Source organism: Argentina silus (assembly GCF_951799395.1).
Source record: "Argentina silus genome assembly, chromosome: 11".
NCBI classification, from domain to species: Eukaryota; Metazoa; Chordata; class Actinopteri; order Argentiniformes; family Argentinidae; genus Argentina; species Argentina silus.
This window is the reverse complement of record NC_139665.1, coordinates 16,390,417-16,411,652: the sequence shown is the minus strand read 5'-3', so window position 1 is coordinate 16,411,652 and position 21,236 is coordinate 16,390,417. Positions and strand designations below refer to the sequence as shown.

The 21,236-nt window shown below is 41.4% G+C and overlaps 1 protein-coding gene across 1 annotated transcript; it reads left to right on the top strand.

Annotated features, from left to right (window-relative positions):
• Nucleotides 1-10,962: 10,962 nt before the first annotated feature.
• On the top strand, nucleotides 10,963-20,557 carry LOC310812574 (small conductance calcium-activated potassium channel protein 1-like; the record flags this gene model as incomplete). The annotated part of the gene is made up of 9 exons (XM_083681197.1): nucleotides 10,963-11,862; nucleotides 12,764-12,859; nucleotides 13,887-14,168; nucleotides 17,762-17,883; nucleotides 18,536-18,677; nucleotides 19,032-19,142; nucleotides 19,620-19,747; nucleotides 19,934-20,003; nucleotides 20,315-20,557. 9 exons carry the CDS (start codon nucleotides 10,963-10,965, stop codon nucleotides 20,555-20,557), a joined length of 2,094 nt encoding a protein of 697 aa, XP_083537323.1.
• Between the last annotated feature and the right edge of the window lie 679 nt (nucleotides 20,558-21,236).

The window sequence follows — 21,236 nt, the reverse complement described above, 5'->3', positions numbered from 1 at the left end:
TACCAACGTTTTTACATGGTGAGGGATGGTGTGAATACCAATATTGAATGCAGTTATCAAAGCTAAACGATTCATAATGGAAACCATTGAGAGAGTAGCCTCAGAGATAGGCCAAAGGTAAAACTGACTTAACAGAATTCACTGAGCTAATTGACAGACTTAGTAGTTTTCCCACAAACTCAGAGATCTCTGCAGACAACAGAAAAGCAAAGATTAAAACTTTGACAGGGTTCCAGGGTTGCTTTAAAACATCAGAAGTTTAGCCTAAATAGAATGGTTAGGATAGTGAAGGAAACAAATGAATCCCAAAACACAAATCTCAACTGGTGATGATGGAACTATTGGAAGAAGAAAACTCAGTTTCCTTCCATATGATACTGAAACAAAATCAATCAGATATAAAGTACACAAGGTATATAATGGCATACTAAAACAGAAAACAAAGGGACATGCTTTAATTATGTCAAACATAATTGTCATACTATAAGTACAAACTGGAGGTGTGGCAAACACAATCAATGCTAACTGTCCACGGTTTAAAAAAAAGCGTCAACTCTCCATCAGAAGAACAGACAGTTGGCTTGCAACAACAGCAGTCCATTCACACTGGCACTATTCAATTCATATTGACCAGGCCAAACGATTTGGAGGAGGAACCCCTCCACATGAACAGTAAAGAGCCTCAAGGAAGCTTCTCAGAGTTTGACACAGTTACGCTATCCCATAGAGTTATGCTGATCATGGGTGGACGAAATTCCTTTGCATACACATGTGCCTCCTTACTATAGTATGTGGCTTAGATGGAGTCTAAATAGTAGCACAGTTTTTAACGGTCTTGGCCGCACTATTAATGGAGCGCTAGTAGCACTCTGAGGGAGACATGCTTGTCCATTATGTCATGTCCACAGTGGCTCATCTGTTCGCCCCAATGGCAGGTCTCCGAGCGGCGCCCACAGACCTGACAGAGATAGAGAGCAAGAATGTTAAGAGTGGGCCGACTGCACTGCCTGTGCCCCCTTGTGTCCAGAAGACTCTTGGCTTTGTTCCTACAGTTGGAGGGTCGAGAGAGACCGCAGGGAAAACAATGGCTGCCTTGGAGGAGAGCTGTGGGACACAAACATGGGTGATATCCTTGAACCACGAGAGGAATGTTGATCTAGCGAACAAGACACCCACCTAAAGTGGCAGTTGAGATTCTGCTACTTCACAAAGCATTGTGTCCCTCTGGGGCCCACCACCAGGCAAACAGGGAGAAAGATCTTCTCTGTTTCATCACGAGTGCTAGGAGTGAATACAGGAGAGGTTGTGTGGTAGGATTCTCTGAAGGCTTCTCTTATCACAACAGTTATTACAACTGTTATATGTCACCACGGAAGAAACAAACGCATAGTCACTAGTATGACAGTAGCAGTGCTAGGAGTGAATACAGGAGAGGTTGTTTGCTACTGTAGGGCTCTCTTAAGGCCTCTAATCATAAGAGTTATTACAACTGTTATAACCTGTATATGCCACTGGGATTGAGACAGAGAGCATAATAGGATACCTCATGCTACCATAGAGGAGAGATTTGGAACGTGTTTATCAGCTTGCATAAGACTTTACCACAGAGTCGTGTTGCAGAGCAGCAAAAATATAGGCTATTCTTGAATTGAAAGAAGAGAGCATGATATTGTTGTGACCCAAAACAAATGGAAGCATTATATTCTCGGGCCCAGGACAGTGGCTGGTGCCAAGTGTTGATGGAATCGCTGGCTTTTAACCACAGAGGAATTTACATAGATTTGTTTACCAGCCAATAAGATCAATCTGAGGACACTCTGTGGGAAAGGCTAAAGTCTTACAGCTGATCCTATGAGTTCAGCGGTCTACAAGGTTCACATATCGAAACAATGGGGCTTTTACTTTTCTGCATCCAAGCAACCATTTAACGACATCAAAGTGACTGTTTTGAACGAAAGCCTGGACAACACAAATTATGCTTAAAGGAAGATACAACCGAACTTCCTGACACTTTCTTATGAATTCCCAATTGAATTTCATCAGAAGCAGGAAGCAAGGCAGTCAATGAGCCTTATTCTCTGCTGAGCGTCAATTGAATTATGTCATGGCATCGGGATGCTAGTGGCCATGTTCTCATCAACTGACTGCCAGTGCCACAACAGCATGAGAAGGTCATGTAGGGCTACAGGACAACAATAGTGTCACACATACAGGAACATAAAGGGCCGGATAATGAGACAGGAAAGACATTGTCCGCTAATGTAGGTCATATACGCCACAATCTCTGGTCACATTAAAGAATTAAGTGTAAACAAGACACAAGATACACAAGAAGTACCCCAGGACCTTGTAATGACCCCCTAGTTTGGAAGGCAGGTAATCGTGGTCCTCTGTGGCTCAGTTGGTAGAGCATGGAGCTAACAACACTTAGGTTGTGGGTTTGATTCCCGCTGGGACCATATATACTGAAATGTATGCACAAAAAAAGAAAAGAAAAAATGTCCTTCTTCTAGCATTGTGACTGCCTATGGCCCCTGGTCTGAGCATTGATTACTTTATATTATGATGACTGATGGATAGATGATTCACTTACTTAAACAAATATATTTGTTGTAAGTCGCTTTGGATAAAGGCGTCTGCTAAATGCCATAAATGTAAATGTAAATGCACTCATTGCAATGTAAGTCGCTTTGGATAAAAGCGTCAGCTAAATGACAAATATTATAATAAACCTGTGTGTTTTTTAATCTCACTTTGCTACAGTTTGCTACATGACTTACAATGGCAGTGTTTTTTCTGATCTTGGTGATATATTTGTGATAAACACTGGTAATGATGTAGGGGGGGAGAATAGTCATGAGCAGTTGGCTCAGTGGTGAACTATGAGGTGTGGAGAGGCACATGTCTCCCTCACTCCCTCTGTTGGTGAGTTGAAGTACTGCCGTTAACCATGTCAATCACAGCACATTTAGCTCCCCTGTCAGATACACTCCCATTCTGATACTGAGACCCTGATTAGCCAAAGAAAACACAAACAAATAATCCTATGCACAGTATAGCTAACAACACCAGTGCACTCTCAAGAAGCAGGAGAGCACCAAGACACCAGCCTGAGCCTGCACACAAAAAATAATAATATTTCAGATCATTAACTAGGAAATAGGTCTACTGCCCCTGTGTCTTCATTGTTCATGGAGTCATGGTAACGTGTCCTAAGTCTGAAAAGTGGAGGCAGACTCCTGAGAGCAACAACACGCTGCAATACGGCCTGTCTGATCAAACAGTATTCCTTGTAACTGGTCATATTAAAGAATTAAGTACACCAGGACCTCAGTAGTCCCTGTAACTGTTTCAGCATTGATGGTAAGTAATTAGTCAGCTGGGCTTGAATAACATGTCATATTGTTTTGAAATATGTAATATCATAACAACATCATTGTTTGCTTGAGTAACATAATAACACCCTCCTACTGCTGTTAACCATCCTATTATCCATTATTATTTGTAATGAACAATTTTTGGGCTGGAAAGTTGCCTGGCAAAGAAAAAGCTCTACTTTCAATTCCCTCTTCACCAACTGCCAGGTTCATCTCCCCTGAGAGCAACTAAGAGAGCACAGAGGAGATGACAGAGGTCCTTCTTTGTTATACAAACACCAAGGGGTAATGATATAGGGAACACAGTAATCCAGACCTAAGAGGTTTAAATAGGTGACAGAATAGCCATGATGAGGGCTTAAACAAAGAAGAGGCAATGCAAATAAACAAAAGGGACAATTAAATTAAAGCATCAAATACAGTGGTGGAGTGAGGCATTCATCATAAATAATGAGCAGCAGGCGATTGTTGACTAAGTATCTGGTGGGTAATTACTGTAACAGCATGAATTTATCAGCAGAGCACCACAGGTTGGATTTGACGCTGTCCAAGGAACTGAAATCAATAAACTTCCTGAAAAGGGCAATATGCCAGAATCATTTTTCTAGTTTCACTGCCATACTCTTTACCCAGAGAGGGAAAGGTTTGTATTTATTTTCAATGTCAACCCTGTACAATGATTGATGATCAGATCAGATATATATCTACATTAATTACGCCAATAATATCATCCATTGTTCCCCAGTAATGGCCATCTTCTGCTGACAACAGTCTCACAAAGACAAATACACTCTAGTCTGTGAAGAAACTGGTCACCATGGAAACTATGGGGGTGCCTCAGGACATGAAAGTGAACAAAACAACTGCTGTGGCACTGACAATATAATTGCCCATTATTGGAAAACTGTCAAAGTAATTTTTAAAAGGGATATATGAGGACAATTTGTCGCTACGTCTTCATATTGGTAATGTGTTGTCATCAGACATAGGTTATTCTGTGTTGTTCCAAAAACTAATTAATTAATTTACATGCAGAAAACCTGTAACCTGTAACCTGTTTCCACTTTAGGTTGAGGATGAGAATGACTTGGTGGGGTAGAATTTTACCTTTATTACAAATAACAATTTGTGGATATATCAATATATAATTGACCCCATTGAAACAATGAGACACAACTTGGTCAAGAGACAATAAGTTCTGGTTTTAACACTCCTCTATGCAGGCTCCCATTTTTTGTCTTAAAAGAGTGCAAAGCAACACCAAAAATGACTCAGCTCGATGGGAGCAAGCACAGCTGGAATTATCAATAAGCCTTCTCTCTATCAATAACATATGTGACTCTGCACAGTAGGAACACTAGACATGAACAAGAGAGATGATGCTGCCTCCGACAAAGTTTCTTTGGAAACTTTCACAGCACACTCAATTTCATTTTCACGCTTGTTTTTCTGGGACTTGGCAGGTTTTAAATCAAAGCAAAAGGTCTGAGACATCTAAAAAGAAGGTGAGTGATGCAATGGTTTTCTTTGTGGCATTAACACCAATCACACTCTCCCCCCTCTCTCTCTCTCTCTCACGCACGCGCGCACACACACACACACACACACACACACACACACACACACACACACACACACACACACACACACAAGGTCACTCCTGGTCCAAGACCATTGCTCAGAAAAAGACCAATGATGCTCTTTATTGATGCCTCCTGTCAATAGCATGTTTAGTATAAACATACAGTATATCTTTCATTCCCTCTACAAACTATTATTTGTATTCATTATTATTATATTTATACACTCAGAATGTCCTCAGTGTGTATGTATTGCCTGCTCAACTTGTACATCTTGGCATTGACCATCTAGATAAGTTGACTGTTAATGTTAATGTTAATGTGTTAAATGGTATAACATGATGAGACATTTTATTATTCTTTCTGTGTAATGTAATGACAAGTAAATGCAGCCACTTTCTCTCGTCTTGTCTGGTGTGATAATGTTCATTGTTCTTTGTGTGCCTACTGTTCAGTGTGTCCGCCTGGCTATAATCAATTTGAGAAGGCGCTGTTGGATTGATTTATGTAGCTCTTTGATCTCTGTGAGAAAGCTTTTACTTCCTGTTTATCCCTCAGGCTGAATTTGAGATTGAAAATGGCAATGGTCGTTCCTGCATATTTCGTCCGGCACATACCATTGTTTGCATTTGGAAAGCGGAGCATCAGTTCTGGGGGTTTTCCCAAAATGAACGAGTCAAACCCTCGTTAGAAACGTCTCAAAGAACAACGAGATGCCTTTTGGACTCTTGAAATCGCAACCTGAAGGGGCTAATACTCTGTCACCAAGCATTTTTGTTTTTAATTAGCCGTGCTTTGAGCACGTTCTCCAAAAACCGAGATTTGCCTAGTATACGTTACACATAAGGTGATTGATCGATTCCCAGGAAATCTGTCTGTAGACGTGATCAGCGTCTTGTCACTATTGACTGCAAGTCCAACACCTCCTAATAACTCGGTCGCCTGCGTCAACGTGCTGTCCTGATGCGATCCATCAGATGGCACAGCAAGACAACACCAAAACAACCCACAACGGATGGAACTACCCGGCGCAAGTGCCTGAAATCCGTCCGTTAACGCGCTTGACAGCCTAGACGCATGCAGAGCCTTCTGGCAGACGCGGCTGATTAGGACACCCAAACAGATCCTAGTGGGAGAGGTCTCACCTTGACGCTCGCACGCGCCGCCGGGCAATTTGGACCCGGTATAATATGCGCATTGCCTAACGCGCATTACATAAAGCCCTCAAGAAATGATTTGCATGTATAAAATACATTATTTTTCTGTTCCACTGGTTGCTGACTTCCTCTCTTTCGCAATCATCAACACACTATTATTATTTGAATAGTCTACTTGTATTTCTTCTACAGGTAAACTCAATTAAACTACCCTGTCCTTACTCCACAGTATTTTTGTTTTTACAAGGCAGTTATGGCAGCTGTCCCTCCCTGCAGCCTTGTGTGTACAGTGTACAGTGCCGTCTGAGGCACTTTGTTAAGCAGGCCTAGGTCACTGTGATCTACAGAGGAGCTGTCTCAAACACAGCCTTGAGCAAAAACAATTACCAAAACTGAAAATAATAAAGTGGCATAACAGTATTCAATATTTACTCCATAATTCACACATGTTGATGTAGAAAGGCTCCTAAACACGCTTTGATTTTACTTTAATTAAAACACATGTTATATTTCTGTCATGAGATACAGGTATTACATAAAACTGATTTGAACTGCTTTTCCAAATTAATGTCTCATTATATGCATTGATAATGCTGCCTATGGGTTGCTCTTATGCAACCCTTTGTGGTAGTAAGTGAACTCATGCTACTGTACATGTAAGTGAACTGCAGTTACAGTGTTTCTGGATTCAGCAGCTCCCAGACTGTGTCCCTGGCTGTGTACCCTGAAATAGACAAGAGATGGTCCGCACTCACTTTTGTTGCAATAATAAATGAAAAAGTTCATCCTATATTTCAGGACAACTGTTTCACCAACACAGGCATCATTAGTGTCAGATGAAACACAAGATCAGATCAAGCCACACTTCCCCCAATATCATCCAAATGTTCACCTGTCCATGTGGTCACAGATATGTAGGCAAAACCAGCAGACCACTGAAAGTGAGAATAAGTGAGCACAAAAGCACCATCAGGGGACAATGGCTGAGTCACCTGTCGCAAGACACTTTGTGACAAACCCACACACTGGCCTTGTTTTGGAGTCCTCTGTTCTCTGTTCCTCCACTCACATTCTACTGAAAACGCATTGGATGAGAAGATCTAGGTTCCTCCCCTTACTTATTCTCCTCCAATGCTTTTTGAGGATGAAGCAAGTGGAGGGCGGTGGAGAGGACGCAAGGAGTCGTTGTTCCTAACAATTGAGAAAAGGCTACTGTCTTATCACTGCGATGCACTGGCATTGAACAGGTGAACTGGAAAGGCGGGGTGGGAACATGAACGCACAGCTGTTAAGGAGAGAGACATATTGGATTTTCACACTAAAAACACCATCCCCCCATGGACCTCCCATATTTCAGATGCCTCATAACACCTTTTTAATCTATCATTATCTACAAGTTATTTGATCTGATTATCTTCTTTACATCCATTCAATGTTTTTGACCTGCATTTCATGCCACCTCTGTGATTTATTTTTCTTTATCATTATATATCGGCCCCTTTTGATATTCTCTGTTTTTTGACTGACACCTTCTTGGGTGATTTCTCTCTGGGTGATTTTTTCCCCTCCCTTCGCATTTGCTCTATTCTATTTTTCTTTTCTTTTTCTGACTACCAATAATACTACACTCTGATCACCATGTCGCTCTATTTATAGGATTGTTTATTCTTTGTGTTCCATCGATGACACTGATGAAGCCTGTGTGGGTGAAAGGTTTGTCTTGAAATAGGGAATAGTTATTATTGCAACAGAAGTCTGTGCGGACCATCCCCCCATGGACCTCCCTTCCCTTTTTTCGATTGACTTTATCAGGTCTACGCACCACCAACTTTATTCTGGCTCTCTCTTCCTCCTTTTGCTTACTCGCCCCTCCTCTCTCTCTCCCTCTTTCTCTCCCTCTCTTCCTTCCCCCACTCCTTCTCTGAGTACATGTTTTTTTTCGATCTCTCTCACTCTCTCTCGCTCTCTTTCTCTTCTCCTTCCCTCCCTCTTTCTCTGAGTACATGTTTTCTTACACAATAGTTTCATTTATCCCTCCATCATCCTTCTCCACTCTCTCCGCCCCTCCTTCTTGGCTCTCTCCATTCTTTATTCTTCAAGTAGAGTTCCATCTGTCACATATTACAGAAATAGATTGAGATAAATTATGGTGGATGTCATTGTTGTGAGTTTAAGGGGTGATTTAAGCCTATAAGCATCTCTGACTCCCAGACTGACTTGATTAATCTGTCATATTCCATAATCTGCTGAATTGTTACTCAGAAAGGATCGTCACTCACTAGCAGATTAAACGGGACGAGGTCCAAATTGCCAGCTTGGAAGGCTCCAATGACAATAGAGACACCCAACTACCACCTCTGATGACTAATAAAACTAAAAACTAAAAGCTAAACTACTAAAGTGAATATATAGCAAAAATTTTAATATTTCTTGCTCACTGAAACCTTGTTATCTTCTTTTCTCAATCAATAAATACACACGCATGCACACATGCATGCATACACACATGCATGCATACACATGCACACACGCACACACGCACACACACACACACATACACACACACACAAGGGAGAGAGACATTTTGTGTCAGATGACAAACACAGCCATGTAACCAATGACATCTGCAACTGTGTTACAGTGTTACTGTAGGCTATGCTTAAAAAATGACTTAAATTGATGTTTTTCATGGACAAGTGATTCATATGCCGCCATATGGCTTTAAGTTCATAACCTCTACTTTTATCCATGGGAGGGGCATGATGCTGATACTGGATTGCTAAAAAGTTCATCCTAAGAGATCAGGGAGGCTGACAGGTACTGTATAGTGTTCTCACTTCATCATCTTCAACTGATACCGAGGATATACTTGAATAATGCTACAGTACAGCTCAAGACAGATGTTTTTGTGGAGACGTTGAGGAAATGTATTACAGGACCTACTAAGGAAGTGATAAAGATGAACTGTGTTGAAAAGCTTTTATCCAACGTCGGTTAGAACACCCTGCACCATTGGAGGTAACGGAAATACATGGAGAGGTAAAAAAAACAAAAACAAAAACAGTAATTTAGCAGGGATGTTGGTAATTGACATGATAAGAGTATTTAGCGCTGCAGTGAAAATAACCAAAATTAGGTTTATTCACACTCCATTGCAGTAAACCTGCAAAATTGATTCATCAGTACAGGACAGAATAAATTATTATTATCTTATAACTGTTCTACCACTTTTTTTTTTTTTTTTTTTTAAGATGAATGTTAAGAGAAAGGTTTATGTTATGTTAATCAACATTACAGAGGAGCATTTAATCTTGTGTGACTGTCTGCCATGGTAAGAATAGGGGGGGGAGTATTACTGGAAAGAAGTGTTACATGTGAATGTATCGATTTAAAACTAAATTTCATCCCTTAAAGCAGAATTTTACTGAAAAATATTTGTTGGGGTATATTTTTCGTCAGCCCACCATTGACACAAAAAGCATCACTATGAGACTATTCCAGAAACTAAATCTGAGCTCACAACCCAGGGGATCAATCGGCCGTCTGGCGGGCACGCTACAAAACCTAGTGGCCACTCGTGGTACCGTTGTAGTTCTTACTTGTAGTTCTTCCCAAAAAGACGACAGACTTGCATAGTTCAGCTTCATTATAGAAAGTGATATGCTATTATCAGATTCATAACAATTTAGAACTGAGAGACATTTTTATGAGCAGACATTGACTGATCTAATAATCTGGTCAATCAATGGCTGATAGAAGCTATTTAAGGCCTTGCTTGAGGCCATTGGCAATATCGAGGATATTTGGACCATTAAACTGTGGATTACTTTGCATGAGTATGAATGGAGAATCACCTGTCCACATCTGAAGGTAGGGTATAAGGCTTCATAAGATATTTATGCAACTTTCTACAATGTAGCCTAACTTTTACCGTTCTCTCTTCTGTTGAGATGTAGGCTAGATGGGACTGAAAATGAGGTTGCTGGATGATGATGAAATAACATGAAATATAACAAATTGCTTGCTATATTTATAAAAGCTAGGCAGATAAAAAGATTCTCATGAAAAGGATTTGCACCGAATCGGTATATATTATACCACGAGTACCTTAACAGGGCAATTATTAAACGTGAGAACAAAAATAAATAGGATCAATAATTAAGATGTACTGTAGGCTACCCATTAAGGCTACAGCAGTTTATCTATACGTGCTTTAGCCGTGGTTGAAAAAAAGCTGACTATATTTGTTTTATCAGCTGAATAATGTGCTGTGTCTCTATTGCTCTGTTGCTTGCATTGGTTGCTGAGGCGCGTTCCTGTGTGCTTCTCGTGTTGGTAATCTAGTGTGCATGCTCGATAGGCAGAGACCTGCCGGGCCTGTCTTTGCCTCTCGCGTTCTTCTAGATGACAGCGAATACTGAGCGGACATTTTGGTAGATTAGCGACTCAAGCTACTACCATTGAAATGAATCGGGTGACGTCAGACTTCAATGTGTCCAATCTTTTACAGTCATTTCTCACAACTAGGATATCTATGAGGTTTGTATCCACAAACTAATTATATTTTGGGACCATATCAATGGTGAGCTGATGAGAAATACAAAAAAAGTATTTTTGAATAAAACTCAGCTTTATCTGCCTAAGCTTTCCTCATGCAGTTCCATCTCCCTCAGTTTTCTTTTCTAGAGAGTTCTCTGTCTTGCTGTAACCATTAACCATTCTGACTCCCCCAACTGCCTCTCAATCAGTTGGGTGATCTTTCACTCTTGTCTCTGTCTTTCAGTGTCTCTTCCTACCTCTCTTTCCAAATCCCAAAGTCTCAAACACAGTCACTCGTCACTTCTCAAGATGGAGCCCTCTCCCTCTATGGACATCACGATGATAGAAGGAGATGAGGAAGATCAACGTCCCCTCCTCCCATCAAGAATGGTCCCTCCCCCTCCTTCGTTTGGCAATCAGTATGAGATGAACCACTTAAGTCAAAAGGGGAGTGATCATCACTCAGTGTGGCTCGATGTAGCCCAGTCATACACCGCCATCCCCTTGTACAACGGCCGACTGTATGCCTCACCCGCACCCTCACCCACACTCCGCCCCAGCAGAAGGGGAGACAAGGCGAGGGCGAAGGAGCTAGCCAAGGAAAAGAAAATTGAGAAGCCAGCTGGGAATAAACTGTATGCGAACGTAGGACACAGGAAACTGGGATACAAACCCAAAAAGGTCTGCACACAGAGACACCAAGAGAGCATGGCCACCTTCACTGACGTAGCCCTTGGGTCCACTGGCCCTCCTAGGTCCCCCTATAACGGACTCCAAAGGTCCCATATGGACATAAGGGAGACAGAAAGCCGACCACCCAATGAGGCAGTAAGAAGGCCAGAGGCCAGGTCACAGGAGATGCAGGACCGCCAGAGTCTTCCAGAGATTATTATAACCACCAAAGACAGCTTCCAGCCAGAGTCTCAAAACCAAACATGTGGTCTTCACCCGGATAAACCCCTGCATGGGTTCAAGGGATCACAGGTCGGAGTTGAGGATACTGATGGGGGCTCTGAGCGTAAGGATAGTGGTAGTAACTGCAGTGACTCCTCGCGCAGGAAGTCACAGAGCATCGGTACCAGGCTGGTCCAACGGAGGAGGCTGTTCAAGAGGAGGCAGAGGCTGAATGACTTCGCAGTGGCTGTGGGGATATTTGGGATTTTGGTAATGGTCACAGAGACGGAGCTCTCCTGGAGCATCTACAGCAAGGTCAGCACTGGGGACACCTGGGTAAACTAGTGAGATATAAGTAGCTCACACTCAGGGAGCTGTCACCTCAGTGTGTCTCACTAAACAAGGCACATTTGCCATAATAACGCTATTGTCTCTATAGTGCAATTAAAGCAGTTACTAAAGCAGTTATGTACTGTACAAATTGAGTGTTACACACCAACCAAACGGCAATATAGCGTTCTTTGAAAGGGTATTAAGAAATAAGGCCTATGATTAGGTGTTGAAGTCAAAGTAAATTTTTAATATTGCATATAATTTTTAGAATGGTAATTTTAGTTGAATATGGATTATCTGAGAATAGCATTAATATTGCAGGGACAGAGAAAGAGATTAAAAGGCAAAAGCAAAGTGGGTAGTTTCACTTGTGCATTGACTAGCAAAACGTGCACTATGTAAAACAAATGATTTTAAAAAGCACTAAGTTAGCAACTCAACTACAAAGTACTTTGACTTACGTGGCGGTTAGGAAGTATTAAGCATTACCTTTGAGTGGTTAAGGTGGGTAAGTTGCCAGTGGAAGGTGTAAGAAAACTAAAAGTACTTTTGTCAAAGTTGTCCCAAAGCTTACTCGAACCTGTGACGTTTGGGTTGCAAGTCTTGGTTTTATGACGCCCTCCACCACCCTCCCCCCCACCCCCAACCTACCTCCTAGCAAAGCATTCTTCCTTTTGTAGCTTCCTGCCAGTTGCCATTGCCTGATACGTGCATGCATACACATTTAGCCAGTAACTACTATCGTGTGCAGGCACATGCATCCTATAAGTGACTGGCCTGACTTGTGGGCTCTAAGTGGTGGGTAAATTGTTTTTTTTATTTTGTATTACTGACTATGGGAGTACAGATGTGTATGTCTAAACAAGTGTGTATTTCCCTACAGAGCTCCTTCTACTCTATGGCTTTAAAGTCTATTATCAGCCTGTCCACCATGATCCTAATAAGCCTCATTCTTGCCTACCACATCTGTGAAGTGCAGGTAACTCACCTCTCTGGCTACTTACGACAATATTGTACACACCTACTACAGTATACTACAGTATTCTACACACCTACAATAGTATACTACAGTATTGTACACACCTACTACATTATACTACAGTATACTACAGTATACTACACACCTACAATAGTATACTACAGTATTGTACACACCTACTACATTATACTACAGTATACTACAGTATACTACACACCTACAATAGTATACTACAGTTTACTACTACAGTATACTACTACAGTATACTACACACCTACAATAGTATACTACAGTATACTACACACCTACAATAGTATACTACTACAGTATACTACACACCTACAATAGTATACTACAGTTTACTACTACAGTATACTACAGTATACTACACACCTACTACAGTATACTACTACAGTATACTACACACACTGACTACAGTATAACACAGTTTACTACGACAGTATTCTACACACCTACTACAGTATACTACATTTTACTACTTATTCTGCACACAACTACTTCAGTATACGACCCCTACTGCACGTCGTGATTTGAAGTAGGACACGTCGTTCCTGAATTGTCTTTATTATGTTGTCCCTGGACCAACAAGTTCATCAACCAATCAGACCACAGTCTGCCTTCTGACAACATCTTGTACAACCACCCCCTTGAGCAACTGCCAAATTACTAGTGCACGTGTCCTACTTGGTGAAATCATGACATGCCACACGCACTACAGTATACTAAACGTTCACTTACTACAGTATACTACAGTATATAACACACACCTGCTACAGTATACAGTCTTTTGCATCAATCTACTCTTTTATACAACTATTACAATATTAATAACAACTATATTACACTATACTAGAGCTACAGTGGTGGTCCCTCAATTTGCAGTCTTTGAAACCAATCTACATTATTACAATAGGCTTTATTCCACATTTATTACAACTGTATTACACTATTACTTAAACCCATGAAACTCCCATCAGTGAAACTGATGAGAACTGATTCTCCTCAGCTCTACATCCACGATAGCAGCGGACTGGACTGGCGGATCGCCATGACAACCGAGCGGCTGACCCTGATAGCCCTGGAGATAGCAGTTGTCGCGGTGCATCCGTTCCCAGTGGGTCTCCTGTCGGCATGGCAGGGGATAACGCCGTCGCTGTCGGAGACGGAGCTGGAGATCGTGCTGGCTCTGCCCATGTTCCTGAGGCTCTACCTCCTGGGCCGCGCCATGATGCTGCACAGCCGGCTTTTCACCAACACTGCCTCACGCAGCATCGGCGCACTCAATAAGGTCAGAGGTCAACAGAGGTCACCAACCTCTCCATTTACTTACCATCGGTTAGGCCTACTCACTTTTACAGTATGCTAGTGATTCTACTCACTGTTCACCCTGTTTTTCCGAGTTGATGGCTTGAACGCACTGAAAGGGGAGGTTTACCCTATGTGTATTTCTGGTCAATCTACGATGATATATTGTCTCCGACTATCATAATTTCACATGCAACGTGGGGTCTGTGTTTACTAAAAAAACTCTCATACCGTGTTAAAATACGTCAGACAAGACTTTTTGCACTCTGCTCTGTTATGCCAGTGATTCCCAGAGAGCAGCACACTCTAGCACTCTTCAACCAATGACTGTTGAAGAAATGGACACATTAAAGTCTTTTTTTTTATTTCAATATATATACACATTACTGCTTTATTGGGATAGAGATAGTAGAGATTGACAGGAAGGATGGGTGAGAGAGAGGAGGGATGACATGCAGGATATGTCGATGGCCAGAATCGAACCAGGGACCTTGCGATGATATGGTATGCGCCTTAGTGTGCTACGCCACTGAGCGCCCCGGACACATGAAGTCTGATGTCACCCGATTCATTTCAATGCTAGTAGCTAGTGTCGCTAATCCGCCAATGAAATACGTACTTCCTCCTTGCCATCTTGCCTCTGCCCGCTCACATAAAAAGGATGAGACCCACAGAGCATGCTCAGTACAACGTGGTTGGTTGGAGGCATGGATGGATGAATGGTTGTTTTGTTGGTTGGTTGGATGGATGGAGTAATTAATATATATGATAGATAGATAGTTAGATAGATAAATGAGGTTAACGGAGAGATTCTCAGCTTTTATTTGTGTACATATTGCTTTCACCATTCAGAAATTACCACACTTTTCATGCATAGTCCCCCTATTTTAGGGTACCAAAAAGGTGTATTGCATTGTTTTGTAATCGTTCTAAGAAATTGGTCTGCAGGTTTTTATTCAAGAGTCCTGAAAGTTCCATGGCAGTTGCAGTGACAATGGGAGCTCTCAGAATGTTGGCCTAAATCAACATTTCACTATGTTAAAAGATAGCAGTTTTTGAGTTTCGAAAATCTGAATAGTAGAAAAACTTTAATAGGTATCAAAACCAAAAGTCATAGCAACGTGTGTTGGATGAATGGATTGATAAAAGAGGATGGATAGATGAGAGAGGAGAGGTATAGATACATCAATACAATTAAGACGTTAATCAGTGTAGGTTATACTGAGTGAAGCAGGAGTGACTGGTGAAATGAAGAAAGGTTGATGGCTAGGTAGCTGAAAGGTTAGATAGATATGAGGTTGGAAAGATAGATGGTTAGAAGGTTTGATAGATATTATGTTAGAACGTCATATAGAGAAGGTCAGATGGATTGATGAATGGATAGATAGATAGATAGATAGATAGATTGATAGATAGATAGATAGATAGATAGATAGATAGATAGATAGATAGATTGATTGATTGATTGATTGATTGATTGATTGATTGATTGATTGATTGATTGATCGATTGATCGATATGATGAGCCTGGGGTAGTTCAGTGGAGTGGTTAGAGAGTTGGTTGGTTAGTGGTTGAGAGTGGTTTCAGTGGGGTAGAACTGGCAGCCAAAAGAGTGCATTGTTGTGTAATCATTCTAAGAATGTGTTCTGCAGGTTTCATGCTGTTTTTATTCAAGAGTCCTGAAAGTTAAATGGCAGTTGCAGTAACAATTTGGGTCTCAAAATGTTGGCCTAAATCAACATTCCACCATGTTAAATGGTAGCAGTTTTTGAGTTACAAAAAGCTGAGTAGTATCAAAAGTTCAATAGGTATCAAAACCAAAAGTCATAGCAACTCGAGTTAGACCTCTCTACACAGTGTAAAGTTGGGTTGGTGTAAGAGGAGTAGCGTTGCAAATATTCAGAAGAATTGGAACTAATATAAGTTCTAGAAGAAACTTGGTGAGCTTGTGAAGTCTTATTTTGGTAGTGGAAAAAGTTTAAAGATGGTTTGGACGATAGATGCATTTGCTGGGTAGTTGAAAGAAAGTGAGATAATCTTATTATGGTAGCAGATAAAGTTAAATATGGTTTTGTTGGTTGGTTAGTTGGAACGGTTGGATGGATGAATGGATAGGTGAAAGAGGATGCATGAATGACAGATGGGAGGTATAGATAGATCAATACTATTAAGAGGTTAAACAGTATGGCTTATACTGAGTGAAGCACTAGTGGCTGGTGCAAGCAAGGAAGAATGATGGCTAGTTAGTGGAAAGGCTAGATAGGTATAAGGTTGAAAAGATAGACAGTTAGATAGATAGTATGTTAGCAACAAGAGATAGACCTCTCTGCACGTTGTAAAGTTGGATGGGTGTGAATAGCTTAAAAGTTGTAGGAAGAGTAGCGGCTCGAAACTTTGAAGAAAAATAATAAGAACTTGGTAGTTGGTCAAGTTAAAAGATAGTTTGGACTATACATAGATAGATTTGTTGGTTGGTTGGTTGGTTGGTTGGTTGGATGGACAGATGGACGGACAGACGGATGGATGGAGAGACAGATAGGGTAAGATAGTCAAATAGATGAGAGAAGGTGAGTTAGATAGATAAATAGATAGATAGATAGATAGATAGATAGATAGATAGATAGATAGAAGCAAGCCCACTAATAAGTACGACCAAGAACAATAGTTGGACTTGCTGAAGCAAGCCCACTAATAAGTATGACCAAGAACCCTCATTTGGCCAGGAACAATACCGTCTCTGCCATTGAAATTACATTGGGTAATTGTCTTTTTGAGCAGAACTACAATGGTAAAAAGAGTGACCACTAGGTGTTCTGGCGTGCCATCTGAACGACCGATTGATCCCCTGCGTTCAACCAAAGGGCCTTTTGTGGGAGGGAGAGGGGAATCTTGGGAGTTGTAGGAATTTACTCAAATGGGCAATTTGGAGCACTGGGACTGATCAGGGCATTCAAAGCTAGATATCTTGACTCAGAGATAGATAGATAGATAGAATGTGTCTGCGATTGACTAATGAAAACAACAAATCCACTGGATTACAGGGTAAAATTCCGCTTGAAGTCGGAGGTCGGAGATTTCCTACTCGGAAAATCTGAGTTCCCAGTTGTCTTGAACGCACCATCTGTGCTCAGTTTTATACAAAATCCTCCCTTTTTAATCTCTTCCCTTGTTATTGCTTTTTAAAGACTGTTTAAACTGATAACCTTGAACCTCTATAATTCTAAACCTCTGAGAATATGCTGTATTGAATTGTGGTTATCGGACCATTGTCTGACTGTGCTGGCCTGGTTAGGCATCCACCATAGTTGCTGTAACAGTCCTGGAAAGCCAGGACAATACGATTAGGGTTAGAGAGTGTAGTGTGTAAAGCCCCTATGTGTGTATTGCATGTGGGATCCCCTGGGCTCAGTATTTCAAAACGTTCTATCTGGATCAGAATCTTTTTTGCTATCCAGGATCAGATCATCTGTCTGATTTTAAGTAGTATAGGGGAAGTCAGCCAGGTCGATCTGATCCTTCATAGCAAAAAACTATTTTTGAAATACTGTGCCCTGTGAATGTCATCTCATACCCAGATTCACTTCAACACCCGTTTTGTGGCGAAAACACTGATGACCATCTACCCTGGTACTGTGCTGATGATGTTCAGTGTCTCTCTGTGGATCGTCGCTGCATGGGGCTTACATGTCTGTGAGAGGTGAGTGACTGTGTCTGATGTGTACCCCAAATCAACCCCTAGCCCCTAACACCTTTCACTATTCCTCCCTAAACCTTCTCATTTTCTCTAATGCTGAATTTCAAATCCCCCCAAGAACCTGAATTTCAAACACCTCTAGAACCTACCCCTTAGCCACACCTAAAGATCTGAGAGGGTTGGATAGGTAAACAATATGGCGAAAATTACCGATTACCATATTGCTTATACCTTATACCTCCAATCTTATACCTCCAATCCTTTCAGATCTACAGTGGGTAGGGGTAGGGGCCAGGGGTTGATTTGGAACTCAACATTAGAGAATGGGAGGAGGGTAGGGAGGAAAGGACGGTAAAGGAAAGAGAGAGGCACGGAGAGGGAGGAATAGTGAAAGGCAATAGGCTACCTGAATGTGAATTGATCTATAACTTGACTTGGACCACAACAAACTGTAACTGAGATCAAATAGGTCACTCATAATCCAATCAATCAATCAATTCATAAAAGTTCAGTCACTCATATCAGAAACACAGGAACAGCCTGAGCATACTACAATCCGACTTCTATGTTGAATACCGATACATTATTGTAAGGAGAGGTAGGCCTACCATCTTCACAAATCATCATCATCATCATCATGTCCTTTTCCCTCAAGACACCATAACTACCGGGACCTAAGCAGTAACTACATGGAGGCCCTATGGATGGTATCTGTCACCTTCTTGTCTATTGGTTATGGGGACGTGGTACCTCACACCTACTGCGGACGGAGCATCTGTCTGCTTACAGGCATCATGGTAAGCAGTTTTGGCACAGAGATTAGTCAGAGATGGTTGATAATATTAACCTTCATTTACAGTGTCCTGCATAAGTAATGGGACAGTGAATAAGTGGTTCTTCTTCTACATAAAAATGCAAATTAAAGTGCTTTACAATAACCACATAAAAGATAAATTTCAAGAAAAATGAAAAATATAATAAAATACCTACGATTAATGATAAGAAAGTGGTTCTACATACAATATTGGAGAAGGCAGTACAGATAGCAACAGAATACCATTGACAACAAAGTGTTTGATGATACATCTAACTTGTGGTAACACCTGTCCTCTTGCCTCTTTTACTTCTCTGTCACACAAACACATACATAGGGGGCTGGTTGTACAGTACTAGTGGTTGCTGTGGTTGCCAGGAAACTGGAGCTGACCAGGGCAGAGAAACACGTCCACAACTTCATGATGGACTCCTACATAACAAAGAGGGTAACAATGAACACATACACCAGACTCACACACTTTGCCCCAGTATTCTACTCGCAATAATGCTAGTATCCACATCTTCACATAGTGGCCTACATCTGATCATTATGAGGCTGGTTTCCCGGACACAAATTGAGCCTGATCCTAGACTAAAATGCATTTTCAATGGTAATTTTCTATTGAAAATGTTAATTTAGGCTTAGTCTGTGTCTGGGAAACCGGCTCCAACTGTCATGTTGTTCAGCCATGAAAACAAGACAATATCACTGAATATCATGTCTGAAACATACAGTAGTAGAACTTTAGATCCTAGAAAATGAGGTGCGGGATGGGGAAACAACAATGTGCTTAAGCCAACTCCTATGACTATTGTTGTCTTGCCATTGTACAGTATGGTGAGTCAAAGATAGCTAGGGGTTGACTACAACAATGACAGAAAATATGGAGTCAGGCAAATAGGCAATGATTGTTCTCGTCCAGATCAAGATAGCAGCGGCCAATGTTCTGAGGGAGACTTGGCTGATCTACAAACACACCAAGCTGGAGAGGGAGAAAGACCTAAGCAGAGTCCGCATGCACCAGAGGAAGCTTATGCTGGCCATCCACCAGTAAGGCATCAATCAGATTGTGTTTCCTCATGTAATCCATAAATCAGCTTTAATGTGCTCCTCATCTGTGATGTCAGGGGTCATAGATACAGTGTAGCCTCATTATGAGAGACGCAAAATACATGTATGGTCAACACATTCACTCATGCATGGTTAATTTCTGAACATTTGGTGTTTTCTCCCCAGGCTTCGCAATGTGAAGATGGAGAGGAGGAAGCTGGCAGACCAGGCCAACACTCTAGTGGACCTCTACAAAGTGAGACAGACACAGGCAACCGCTGTTGCAACCTCAGAATCAGGATTCATAGAATGGACATTCCCACTGAAATCAGTCCAGAGCAGGGGCCATCTTTGATGCAAGTCAAAGCACCATGGCCTGATGTCAGTTCTATGAATTCTAATTCTATTTTTACAACAACCAAAACATAATTAGTGACAGATACCCTGACGAAAGTAGCTTAACTGACTGTCTATAAACTATAAATATCCCATCTCCACTCTGTTTCTTTACAATCTGTTTCTTTACTGTTTTCTTTGCCCCCCCCCGTCGCCGTCGGTCTCATATAGATGCAGAATCTGATGTACGAAATGTTGGCCGAGGTGAGCGGTTGCCGTGGGGACCTGGCGATACACGTGAACATTCTGGAGATGCACGTTGAGGAGCTGAGGGACGGTTTGAGGACCCTGATGCCCCTCCTCTCCAGCACCCTCTCCACACAGAACTCCTCTATCCGCCACCTGCTCAGGGAGAGGGAGGCACAGGCAGAGACGGCGACAGCGACAGCAAGCATGGCTGGGCAGGAACGGTAGAATAGGAAGACTGTAATTGCATCCCAATGGTCTTTCCTCTATCCATCTATTAATAACTTAGTCCTCTGATCCAACTTTGGATCATTCAAACTACTTTACAGGAAAACAGATACAAATGGTATCTACACTGATCAGACTGTAGGTAAACAAGAGGACTAGAGATGTGTCAAGGCAACAATGAGTGGAATAAAACATTTTAAATAAGGTGGAACTGATTAAAAGAAACAAAAGTTAAGATTAATTTCCAGTAGGCAACTGATAGCTGTGTTCCAATAGTCTGTTCTCAATTCCTCATCCTTGCTTCCTTCTCCCAATACATTGGGGGAGAATATCTAAGGGTTGAAGCCTTCGATCTTCTCCTCCAATGCATTCTGAGAAAGAAGCAAGGAGAGCAGGCGAGGAAAAGAGTGACTATTGGAACACACCACTTGAGACAAACTCTGACACTCATGACAAACTCTGCCAATTTAATTTAATTACTTTGTTTCTGTTAGTCAACATGCACTGTATACTTGTCATCAATATCATGTAGTGGTATAATGTGAAGTTTCAAACTATAATTCTAACAAAAATGTATTCATTTTGCTGTAACTTTAATGTAAGGAATAGGTTGATAATAGTTTATCATATGGACAATGTAAATGTATGTTAATTATCAAATAAAGTCAGACCTCTTATT